The 12,891-nt window shown below is 39.4% G+C and overlaps 1 protein-coding gene across 1 annotated transcript in view; it reads right to left on the bottom strand.

Moving 5' to 3' along the window:
- Positions 1-5,855: 5,855 nt before the first annotated feature.
- The window catches only part of spon1a (spondin 1a), a 54,495-nt gene continuing 47,459 nt past the window's right edge, over positions 5,856-12,891 (bottom strand). The window contains exons 9-16 of the mRNA XM_031846309.1: positions 12,602-12,742; positions 11,305-11,380; positions 10,957-11,139; positions 8,643-8,813; positions 8,374-8,541; positions 7,853-8,017; positions 6,851-7,117; positions 5,856-6,732 (exon numbers count right to left, since the gene is read on the bottom strand). Of these exons, the coding sequence (XP_031702169.1) occupies positions 6,569-6,732; positions 6,851-7,117; positions 7,853-8,017; positions 8,374-8,541; positions 8,643-8,813; positions 10,957-11,139; positions 11,305-11,380; positions 12,602-12,742 (1,335 nt within the window). The 3' untranslated portion in view covers positions 5,856-6,568. The remainder of the gene's footprint in view (positions 6,733-6,850; positions 7,118-7,852; positions 8,018-8,373; positions 8,542-8,642; positions 8,814-10,956; positions 11,140-11,304; positions 11,381-12,601; positions 12,743-12,891) is intronic.

Genomic DNA, 12,891 nt, shown 5'->3' with positions numbered 1-12,891 from the left:
CATGCTCAATGGGCTGCACTGGGAGCCCTTAGCTTGTATAAACAGGTAATTCCTCCAATGAGATTCTTAAAATGAGATCTTTGTTTCTCCTGATCACACTAACTGAGCACAGTCTGGCATTCGTACATGTTAGTGCTGCCAAAAATATTGCTGGTGTGCCACATTAATTAGCACTTCAAATTTAACTCTAATAGCTGCAGGAAAGCCATCATTGTGTGTGTTTCATTAATGCAAGTTATATCAATCACATAGAATTAGTCTGGGCAGTATCATCTGTTGATGGTGATGTAAGGAAAAAGCTCCCCTACTGTTGCAACCATAGCACCATCACACCTCTGGTGTCCTGTCTGGTTTAGTATTGGTTAGCACAACTTCTAGGTGTGTGATGCCTTTTTGCTACCAAACACATTAACAGTGATATAATCTGCTAGAAGCCATGCTTTTTGCCCATCTCTGTCACACAAATCAGGAGAGGCCAAAAGAACAGTTAATACTGGATTGTCGGGGGCTTCATCTTGACTCTGAGATACTTAAACTGTGGCCATGTCCTGGATGTATAGTTTACCTCCAGGGAGGGAATGTGTTGTGATGGAACAGAGAGAGCAGAGTATGTTAAAGTATAACTGCAAAGTCAAAAAAACGTGTATGTTCTGGTTTAGTTGTAATCTCCCTCTCTAAACACAATTATGGTTCTATGCTACGTGGATGGAATTTTGTTTTTTAAAAGTGCAAAAGACAAGGAGCACAAAAGAGAGAAGAAGTGGATAAGTGAGACAGAGAAACCAAACCCCTACTTTCTGGCGTGGCTTACAGAATTTGAAATAGAAGTCGAAGACTCTGGTCAGAGTACTGATGAGAAACACTGGCGATATTTTGGCAAGGTGTCCTGTAAATATCAAGCATGTTTGATACAGATGGGACTGTAGTATCTTCAGACGTAATTTATTTGCTCAAGAAAAGCTTGGGCTACCTCTAACCTGGGTGGCAATGAAAGCAACCAAATTGCATGATTTGAACCAGTCCTGTATGTAAATGAAAACCTGTGGCCAAATGCCACACACAAGCAGGATGTAACCATCTCACAAGCAGCTTGCTAGGTCTTCACTCAGTGTCTACACTGTGTTTTAGGACCATATTTTCTGAGGTGAATCATAAACTTAACTAGAAATGTAAGGAACAGAGGAATAAAAGTGTTTCTAAAAACATAAATTGGGATGTGGTATTAGATTTAAATCAACAGTTTATTGGATTGACAGAGGGTAACTTTAGGGCATTGGGGCTCAGCCAATTAGAGAGTGTTGTGAGAGATGATGTGAAGTAGTTTGAAGGGAAAAGTTTCTACAGAGCACCACAAGTTCCTATGTAACTGCTTGCAGCTTTCTCAAGAACCGCTCATACAAACAACTTCACACTCAACACTGCTCTTCCTTGGGTCCTCAGCTATACACCTGCCATGACATAGTTTTGTCACACACACCAAAGTCATGGACGGTCAGAAACACCAGTGAAATACATTCTGGTTCACAGGAAAAAACACCATGGGCAAACTTTACCGGTAACTGCCTTGGGCCCCCAACTAAAAGGTCCCCAAACAGCTTCAGATTTATTATGATGTTTAGATATGAAAGATTTAGAATGATGTTACTATTCTAACTCACTGTACCCTAAAATAACTTGCACTTGCTGACATTAATCTTACATTATTCAATGTTATGTTTTCCATTTGTGTTGTCACCCACTCAAGCTTTAATTTATAATGAAAATCTGGCTCTACAGCAGCCTCATAGTGAGCCTCTGTAGCCTTGCTGTGGAATGCCAGTCAATTTCAGATTAGTGCTCTGCGAATGCCTGCAAAATGTGTTTCCCCAGCAACAGGAAGATAATATGACAGGAAAATCATCTTGTGCTATCGCTGTAAAAGGGTTTTTCTAGTCTTTGCCAGCACTAGAAAGGGGTGACAGTAAATGAAAGAGAGAGAAAAAATTAGCAGGACAGTAAGCAGAATAGCCATTTCAGTTTTGAAATGAAACATGCATAACACTGGAGCCAAATAATGAACTGTACCCTCAGGGAGGCAATCTGCAGCCCAGGGCTGCAAACTTCACACAGAAAAGCACCAGCTCTGCCTTACAGACTGTGATTGTTTATTTAACTAAATATTCTGAAGATGCTTTAATGCTAACGGACTTCGCACAGAATCCTCCTGTACCTCACAGAATCCCCCTGTAATTAAGCATTGATTGCTGCTGTGGTCTATACATTTGTGGAAAAGATCCTGTGCAGGGCTAGCAACCATATTGATTTTCTCTCCGAGGTTTATTAGTTTATGAAATTCTATATTTCCTCTGTCTCTTTGTCCAGGCTGAGGAACTGCCTCCAAGGCCAATAAAAATGAGAGCTTTACTGTATGTAAATCTACATTTAGCTGCATTTCCCTCCTCTTTTAAAAAACTGAAGAACAGCTATATTTATTTCTTCTTTCCGTTTGTATGTTTTGTCAATGAATAAACTGACCCAGTGACAATCAGAGCGGCTCAGAGGCAAATCAAACCAAAGAGAGCAGAATTTGCCAACTCAGTCCTACACCATCTTAGTTCCACAGAGCTTTTTCCACGCACGCCTCACTGCCTTTACAAAGCTAAACAAATGTCTGCTGGTGAAATGAAAGAAAACAATAATAATCCACTTTATATAACCAAACTCCAGTCAATTGAAGTTTTCCCCTGTCATTCAGAATAATTTAAAGGGAGACAAATGATTGTTTGATCAAAAAGCGTGTCACATCATGATTCAGATGGCATACCATTATGAGGCATGCCTGCAATATGTGTCATGCAACAGTTTGCAGACTAGGCTTTGTTCCTATGTAAAATGGTTAGCAAAAAAATATAATTAAGTTTAAAAAAAATATATTGCTGATATACTAAGGTTGAATTAACATGTATATTATTATGTAGATTACCAAAGGGGAAGGGGGCAGTTATGTATCATTATTAGGAGCTTACATTCTGAAATTGCTTTATGATGATGTGTTGTAACAGTTGCGTAATCACGCTGAGAAATGGACATACACCTCCCATAACTTATAGTGATCTCCTACACCAAACATCATTTGTTTCAACAGATTTACTAATAGTGGACAGTTTACACTTGCTGGACATCAGGGATACAGACTAAAAAACATATAAAGACACATGCAGCAACAGTCCCCCCAAAAGGACAAAGAAATATTCCCAAAAGACTTTTGTAAATGGACCTCTTGAAGAAACACCAGGACAAGAAATTCAGAGACACATCTTCCCCATTCCTGGGACAGCTGGGTGTGTGAGGTGTAGTTCAAATGTCCGATGACTTCAATGGGAGTGCTTTGTGGAGGAGAGGACAAGGAAACTAAAACAATGGAGAGGAATCAAGTGTTAACATCATTAGTATCAATAGGGTGGACAAAATATTAGAAACACCTCTCAGTATAAGGCAATAAATCTCAACGGCACCATATATTATAGCCTCTAAAATTATCATTAAGTGAAATCAACACCTCTCTGAAAAAGGACATTATCATCTTGTATTATCAGGCTGTTGTGTGTCGCCTTACAAAGTGAGGGCATTTACTTTTTAATGGGCCTTGGTAACCAAAAAGACACCAGACAAAGAGACAGCATATCTGAGTGTGAATCTGTCTCACTGCTGAACTGATTGAATCAACCTTAGGAAAGTTGAATATTCTGAAGCGAGAAGGTGAGTTTATTCAGAAACATGCTTAATAATGTCTAACGATCAATTTCCTGGCAATGTGCCTCCCGCCTCCATCTGAAATGTAATAATTTAGGTGACTTTTTATCCAGCACCATCATGCAACTATTTTGGTTTGTCCAATACATGCAAAACTAATGTCATTCCCATTAGCCTCCGCTGCACTTTCTGCTAATTGGCAAATATTCATGCTAACACACTAAGACCATGGTACCCATTATACCTACTAAACATTGGCATTGTTTGTCATTATGAGCATATTAGCAAGCTAAAGTTAGTATTAAGCTAAAAAAAAAAAACTGTGCCTAAGAATGCTGTTGCTGGCATGGCTGCAAAGTCATGTTGCTAAACAAAAAACAAAGTCTCTGTACCTCTTGCAAGTGTATCTATTTATAGCTTTATTATTAGATGTGCACATAGATCTTGGAATTGAAAAAATGTGAATTAAAGCAATTGTAGTATCTCTGTTAACAGTGTGGTCTTCAATGGTCGAACCAGTATATGTGACCAAAAGACAAGGGTTTGATCAAGATGCAAAATATGAAATTAACTTGTACAAAATAAATAAGAGACTGGTGATCCATGCTTAATGAACTGTATAGATACTGTAAAACCTTTTATGCATAAACCCACTGTGCACTGCTTTAGCACACAGTGTTGCGCCTGAGGCCTTTTTTAAACAAGTAAGGTGTTGCAGTAACCTAGAGTACATGCATCCTTCCTCACAAAGATTTCTGGCACAGAAATAAAACCAGTCTATCAAAAAGGTGATGTTTCAGATGAGTGACGCTAAAAGATGCTGCAGCTCATGAGGCAGTCCCTCTATCACCACATCATGGACCTGAATTCTTCTCACAGTTATTGAAACCTTTGAAGCTCAGCGAGAAACAGGCTAAATAAGGGAGAGGTTTGAGAGTTCAGTTTGTGACGACAGCAGTGTGGCCTTCACCCAGAATATAAATATTCATCAATGTGTCCACAGAGAGAGGAAACTCATTATAATATCACAGAGACATGGAAGGTCTACTGGCAAAACTGCAACTTTGAGTTGAATTTCCAATGTGAGTCTGATCTCAGAACGGCTACATAAGCACCAGCCTGCACTGCACTACAGGGCTGAATGGGTTTTCCCAGCAGATCGCACACAAAGATAAACAAACACACATCCTACGGCCATTTTTAAAGATTATTCTAAACCCCTGCACCTCTTGTCACAGTCTCTGCAGCAATTTATGTTTTAACAGCTCATTCACGACCATAATAATCCCTCGTCCATGTTTCCAACACGTGTGAAGGGTGTAGGCTTCCCCCATGTGTGGTTGTGTTGGCATAGAAACAAGAATGTCTCATTGTGATGTGTGTATTTAATGTTTCACCCCTGTACCCACAGTGAGGAAAGACTGACACCATCCCCTCCCCCCCACCTATGACATAAGAGAGTAGGGGGCAGATTCTTTCAAGATCTCAGCCAGCACATGCACATCAAATTCACTCCAAACTGGATGTTCCTTTAAAGTAAGACTCTGTAGGGACAAATAAACATCTTTGAATGCTCCTCAATTTCTGTCTAGAAGCTCATTCGTGTAAAATAATGTTCTCGCTCTATTGGCTTTGACTAAAAATGATTCACTCTGAATAGATTATTATTATTATGAATTATCTGAAATTGGCCATTCTGCATAATAAGTAGGCCAACCTTACTTATGATACTTGATATATTTTGATGAAATACTTTTGTATTACATGTTATTACTTTAATTATACTGTTGTACTGATGTTTTTACTTAAGTATCTGGGGTAATTCTTCCATCACTGACCAAATTATAATACATAAATGAATAAAATACCCCTTGTAATTTTGAATTTGTCTTCCATTCATCACACTGCCCCCTTGTGGCTATCATATCTATGGAGAGCGGTAAGGGAGACAGTCAGCTGGTGCAGCATGGCATTGGAACAAGCAACCTCGGGAATGAACAGTTTCCTTATGAACGGCAAAGGTTTTAAGCTAGGTGTCGCCATCTAGTGGCAGCAGAAATGTAAACCCTTGACTGCCTACCTTACGTCTTTATCCTCTAAAATAAAAACACACATCCAGGTGATAAGTTGTCACAATTACTTTTATTGTAAAGGTGATATTATTCCAAAATATTAATATATTAGAGGAACACAGATAAAGAAAAGGAGGAGAAGATATATAGAAAACATCTACACAAGACTTTGGTAAGAATCTTGGGACACATTCTTATCAAAACATTCCACAGCAAAAAATAACAACATTTTCTAACAATGCTCAAAATCATATAGATCTCAATGTGCATCTACATGTACGACAATATAGCTGGGTGAAAAGCCAACTGGGAATTTGTGTCCTAGAAACAACTGAGCAATTTAAAGGCGTATAAAACACTGGAATGGCTGTGCTTTAAAGTCTGGAATATACTGTACTACTTAAGGAAACCACAAGATATAACAGTTCTTTATCTTATTATTAAATCAATTTATATTTCATAATCATATTTTTCAAGATATATTATACCACAACACGTTTACAGTAATCTTGCAAAATAACTAGTTTAAAAGCACAGAAGAATCAGCCTAGTGTAAATCCAGAGTTCTCCAGTGAGTTTCCAGTTTTAATTTGATCCCGACCTGAGCTCTGGATTTAACCAAGACAGCTTCAAGCATGTGCCATTTCAGCCCTGAACAGAGTGCATTGGATCATTGTGCGACAGTGTGCTATGCCCTGTCCTGTTCCCATCCCCATAGTCATCCCTCCCTCCCTTCAACATCTCCCCCCTTCCCTTACTCCTTCCTAGCAGGGTTGCACATTACAAGCCCTGATCTCCTTCCTGTCCTTGCAGCTGGACAGCTGGGCAGTCTTAAACCTCTGCTTAACTGTCATGAGTCGTTCTTGAATACCTCCACCACACAGCTTGGTACAATCAGTCCAACTCGACCATGGCCTCATTTTACACCCTAAAGATTGAAACCAAGGAAAATGAAAACAGGGAGATCATCACAATAATGCTTCTCTCAACATATTTATAATTATCTGTGTGGCATTATAGTTCTTAATTTAAGGGGGAATACCAACCTGGATGCTCTGAGGTGACCTCAGCTCTGCCCTGTTTGCTCCTCCTCTTTTCACGCTGTTCCTTGCGTCGCTTCTTCTCGTCACTGTTTGCTTGTCCTCGGTTGCACTTCCTGATCTTACACTTCTTCCTCTGGATGGTCTCAGGACACGTGTCTCCTCCAAACTGAGACTCAAGCTTTACTATGCGTGTCCGGATCGTATGACCCTTCCCACAGGACTTATTGCACTCGGACCACTCAGTCCACTCTGACATGACACAGTCTATGGCTGAGGAGACAAATTTCAAAAAAAGAAAGTGGTTTTAGAGGAAGATGTGACAGAGTAGAAAGCAGACATGAGAGTACAGCAACTTCTGAGGAGATAGATAGATAGATTCAGTGTTCGGTATACTGTATTGTCATGGATTAGATATCAATCCATGTCAAGGTAATACAGTGCATTTAATCTTAAATTATACAGTGATACAACAGGGAAAAATGTTTCTTGTTTGCCAGAGGCTGGGATTTGATTTCACATAGCTCTGATGTAGCATCATCATCACTGCCGTAAACTCATAAGCACTGACATGAAAAATAAATACATACAGTATATATGAACAACTGTGAGTCCTAAAACCACATGGATTTACACACAAATTATGTAATGGAGACATTGTTTCCAAATTATCTCAAACGCCTTTCAATTCATTTTACTGAGGTCTTATACCTCTGGCTAACCTCAAAATCTTTGCTTATCTTAATCACATTTTCTTTGTAAATATTTCGTAGACGTTAGATTTCTGATGTAAAATGTGTATGTCATATTCAATGCACTCCTGCAAATCCTTTCATGCATTGAAGTTTGAATTTAAGCTTGAATAAGAATACAGCACATTTACTCAACCTGCATCAGCAGTGTATGTATCTGCATAAAAGAACCAGGTTGGATATCAAAGCTGAATTATCTTAAATTACCATGAATTACACATGTACAGTATGTGGGTGTGTAGATAAAAACACTTACGACACTCTGGTAGCATACACTTCTCCACCTGTTCTAACTCCTCTGTACACTCTCCCAGCTCCACGGGGGACTTAAGCATACGCTGTCGTGTCCTCGAACCCTTTCCGCAAGTCACACTGCAGTCACTCCAGTCAGACCATGGAGTCAGCATGCAGGGGATTGTGTCTGCACACAACAGGAGTCACAGTAACTCAAATTAATCAACTCATTTATTTTAAAAGAAAAAGTGCATCATGAATAGTAGCAGCAAAACAGCACCTGGTATTTTAATCATGAAGGACAAGGGGACGAAATCTGATTCAAAAGTTTATTGTTCTGAGTTCATTGTTTAAGAGTTAAATCTGAACGAAAATCTTGTATGATTAAAGTTCAAAGAGTTGCTAAAGGAATACTAAATGTAAGACTGTCTCATCAGTGCTCCTCACATCTACAGCTACTGGCCCCTTCTGCCTGGTTGCTTAATGAGGCAAAAGTGAAGGAGGTGTCAGGTTAGTTGTGGTCCTGAAAACGTTGCTACTCACGACATTCTGGCATCATGCACTTCTCCACTTCTAACACCTCTGCCCCACAAATGGAGCCATCTGCAGGAGGCATCTTCACCATGCGCTCTCTCCTCTTCATGCCCAGACCGCAAGTGGCACTGCAGATATCCCATTCGCCCCACTCTGTAACCAGACAACTGCTGGGAGCTACAGCCAAGAGGGAAAGACGAGGCACAGTAAACCTACAATGGTACATTAGATATATAGTATGAACTGATACACTTGCCAGGGGAAAAGGGGAAACTCACAGCATTCCTCGTTGACCACACAGTTTTCTGTCTCATCTGTGGGCAGGGTGCAGACTGAGCCATCATCAGGGAACTGCTTCACATAACGCTCCCGGGAACGTGTGCCCATCCCGCAGGACAAACTACAGGGAGACCAGGTGATCCACTCTGACAACATACAGGTTGAAGCATCTGAGAGTCAAATGACAAAGAGGAAGATGTCAGCAAGCTTTACCGGAGATTTTGCAATTTTGGTAAATGACAAAATGATTTGAAGGCACAGGAAACTCAAAACAGTGAATTTGTAGTTGAATACCGCTGGATGAACCTACCATTATCACTCATGGGCAGAATAGCTACAGTTAAAATGACAATACTTCCTAAAATAAATTACCTATTCACAATGATACCGTCTCAACCCACCCACTCCTGGTTCAAATCGCTTGACTCAATCATTACTCAATTCTACTGGAAAAATAAAACACCAAGAATTAAACTGGCCACACTACAAAAACCAAAAACACAAGGAGGACTTGAAGCTCCACATTTTTTTCACTACTCTCTAGCAAATAAACTTCAATACATTCTTAAATCGATCCACCCCAACCAATCAGACAACACATGGTTAGATATAGAACAGACAGTTTGTAAGGACATTCAGATTTCCGACCTTTTTAAGCCAATCAATTTTTAAGCCAATCTATCAAACACCATCCTTGTTTCAATATACTAACAATAGCAGAAACTCTGACAGCCTGGTGGAAATTCCACAAAATCACTAACATCACTTTTGCACCTTCAAATTTTACTCCCATATGGAACAATCCTGATTTTCTAAGTCACAAGATACCTCTTAATCTCCACACATGGTCCGCTAAAGGCATCACTCATCTGAAACACATCTTCAATAATAGCACCATGGTTTCATTCCCCCACTTGGTTCAGAAGTACGGCATCAGGAGCAACCAATTTTTGGAATATCTGCAACTCAAATCATCTGTTCAATCCAAACTTAACACTAAGGCCACTAACCGAGAACTACCCCCCTCAACCTCAGAATGAATTAATATCCCCTCCTCAAAAAAGTTAATCTCAAAAATATGTAGAGTAATATCACAGTCTGACAAAACATCATCCATACCATCAAGAAAATGGGAATCAGACCTGTCCATCACTCCTGATGCTGATTTCTGGAACCAAATCTGCAATAACATCTACTTCATGACTAAAAATGCCAATTTACAACTAATACAGGATAAAATACTTCACAGAATTCATTACACTGGGCAAAACATGTTTAAAATGGGATTCACGTCAGATATCTGTCCACATTGCACTCAAAACAGCCCGGATAGCTATGTTCACGCCACCTGGCACTGCACACCAGTCACTTTTGGAAAGAAATAACTGAGTCACTGTCTGTCTTCCTGGGCTGCCTCGTCCCATTATCCCCTTCACTGTGCTTACTAGGAGACATCTCAATAATACATCTGAGTAAAACAAATCGCAAATTACTCCTTGTGGCCCTAACTATCGCCAAGAAAACTATCCTCATGAACTGGAAATCAAGAAATAACACACACATCACACACTGGAGAAACTTAATGATAGAGTATATTTCAATGGAAAATCTAACCTCGTCCATCGTATACAATACAACAGAACACCACTCCACCTGGTCATCCCTCACTATATTTCTGCAAACGTGACACCACCCATCCTATTAATATTAAAATTTGTATAGTATATATATATATTTTATGTATTTATTACTATTATTGATTTTTGTTTTGTTGTTTTTCTTGCCTGACAACCAATTGAAACCCACGTACATGCATACATGAACATCCATATGCACACATACTTACCTGTTTTTCTTAATTATTTTTTTTATTATTATTATTATTATTTATTGTTTTTCTTCCATCTCAAAAGGCTCAAGGACATTCTCACACACACGCACATACACATTTACACACACACTGACTATATGATATTTGCTAGCTTTTATCCCACTGTTCTTGTCATCCTCTTGTTGTTATGTCTATGTATTGTCTAATATTGTCTCTTGTCTTTCAATAAAAAATTATAAAAAAAAAAAAAAAAAAGTAAAAAAAAAAAAACAATTTGTAGTTGAATAGTTGTTAATTATGTGTGTTCTCTTGCTATTGGCTCATGACTCTGGTTCCCTTAACAGAAGCAATAATCATAACATTTCAATACAAATCTCAAAGATTAAAATTGCTCATTAAGGTGCTCGGTGGACGTTAAATCTCTAGAAATCATCAGCTACCACATGGACGCAGTTACTCTCAGTCTTGAGATAATTACTCACCCTCATCACTGCATCCAGGCCCCATGCAAGGCTCAAAATCCTGGGTGTGGGGGCAGGGCACACTAAGGTCCAACTGGGCCTTTAGCATCCTCTGTCTCATCCGCTTGCCCTTTTCACAAGTGGCCGAACTGCAGGCCGACCACGGAGACCAGTTGGAGTAAATACACGTCTCAGGGGTATCATCTGCAAGATGGCAAAGGGAAAAAGATACTATAATAACCCTACACTATGCTTTTAATCTTGTATGAGAGACACAGAGAGACAGACAGAGACACAGACAGAGACACAGACAGAGAGACACAGAGAGAGAGAGGGAGGGAGAGAGAGAAATGGGAGCAGGATCCAGACCTTCCTCTTTCTCCTCCTGGGCAATATCTGCCACAATGTCATCCACATTGTCCGGCACAACGTTGCACTGTTCGCCCTGTGGACACACAGAAACACAGTGATGTTGGGACAGACACCAGCAGTCTGTATGTTCTCTGTTGTTTTGGTTTTCTGTTTGCTCTGTCTAAATCCTTCTGTTTGTTCCTAATAGCTATATGAAAGATTGACAGCCTGCAAATGAGATGGTCGGCATAAGCTTTCAAATGATCTTAATTGTGGTATCAAACAAACAGGGAAAGTACTGTATAAGAATGAAGTCCATGCATTCTGTTATTCTGCAAGTGTAAACTGAGTATGTGTGCATGTGTGTAAGTAAATGATGAGGGATCATGGAATTAACTCCCCACAGCTGCCTCTAGATGCCACTGAAGGACTGCTAACCTTTTATCCCTCTCTGGTTTGAAGCCAGAGTTCCATGGGAATGTTTCAGTCCTCAAATTATAATTTAAAAAAAGTCTATATTTCATAGAGAGTTATTGTAATACCAGCCAGAAAATTGAAATATCACCTGCACATTACCTACTACTGTCTACAACTACTAAAACACATACAATTGATAACATAAATTACTTTTCAGTGAGCTTAAATCTATTTTTTGTTTAATTGGGAAAGCAGCAAACACACGTGTCGACAGGTGTCTCAATGATTTCCTTTTCACCTTGTGAAACACTACTCCCACCCCACACCACAAATACAGGGAGTTACATCAAGCATTGATCAATTGCTGTATTGATGGACAGCATTGAACTCACCGTCGTACCTGCTGAACAGTGATACAGACAATGGAAAGGTGTCTCTCCCCTCCTCTCGCTCTGCTTTAGAAGCTTTTAAATAATATACATCTATAAAATCAAATACTTTAAAACAACGGCAGATAGTAAAAGATGCCAGTTCTATTTTTATTGTATTCTAATTTGTTTGATTAATCAATGTAGCATGGAATCACAAGTGTTAAGAGTGAACTAAGCAGGCAAACTATGTGAAGAGGAGGTGCAGATCACCTCCAAATACAGCAATAAAGCAATCAGTTTTTTAAAATGTGCTGTGAGACGAAGGGGCTTATGACTGGGTCACTATACTGCCTTCTCCAGCTATGTACAACACAATTCAAGTATTGTTAGTATTTCATTATTGTTAGCAATCGCAACACTGTATGATTACCTTTATGCTACAATTGCTTGCAATTATGATCATTATCCTACAAAAGAAACAAAGTATATATATTTGCATCAAAAGCTGACGGGTAAAACAGACAAACCTTTCTGGCAATGCGTTCCACCATCACCCTGGCCACTGGAGTGATGGCGCCCCCTTCAGGGTCATAGAAAGGGCTTTGTGGATGATCCAGACTGGTCAGGGGACGGATCTTGTCCTGGTGCTCAATGGGCTTGTTGGGAGACTAAAAGAAGCACACAGAAAGACAGAAGAAGAGAAAAAAAAAGCTGTGGATCTTCGGGATTTCAAAAATAGCACACTGTCAAGATTTTTTTTTTTAAATCCATTACAATGAGCACAAAGTCATTCAAAGTTACTCAAAGCACAAGTCAT

This window comes from Anarrhichthys ocellatus, unplaced genomic scaffold, assembly GCF_004355925.1.
Source record: "Anarrhichthys ocellatus isolate YVR2014 unplaced genomic scaffold, GSC_Weel_1.0 scaffold6, whole genome shotgun sequence".
NCBI classification, from domain to species: Eukaryota; Metazoa; Chordata; class Actinopteri; order Perciformes; family Anarhichadidae; genus Anarrhichthys; species Anarrhichthys ocellatus.
Note: the sequence above shows the minus strand (reverse complement) of the source record. Positions and strands in the feature narration are given on the sequence as shown.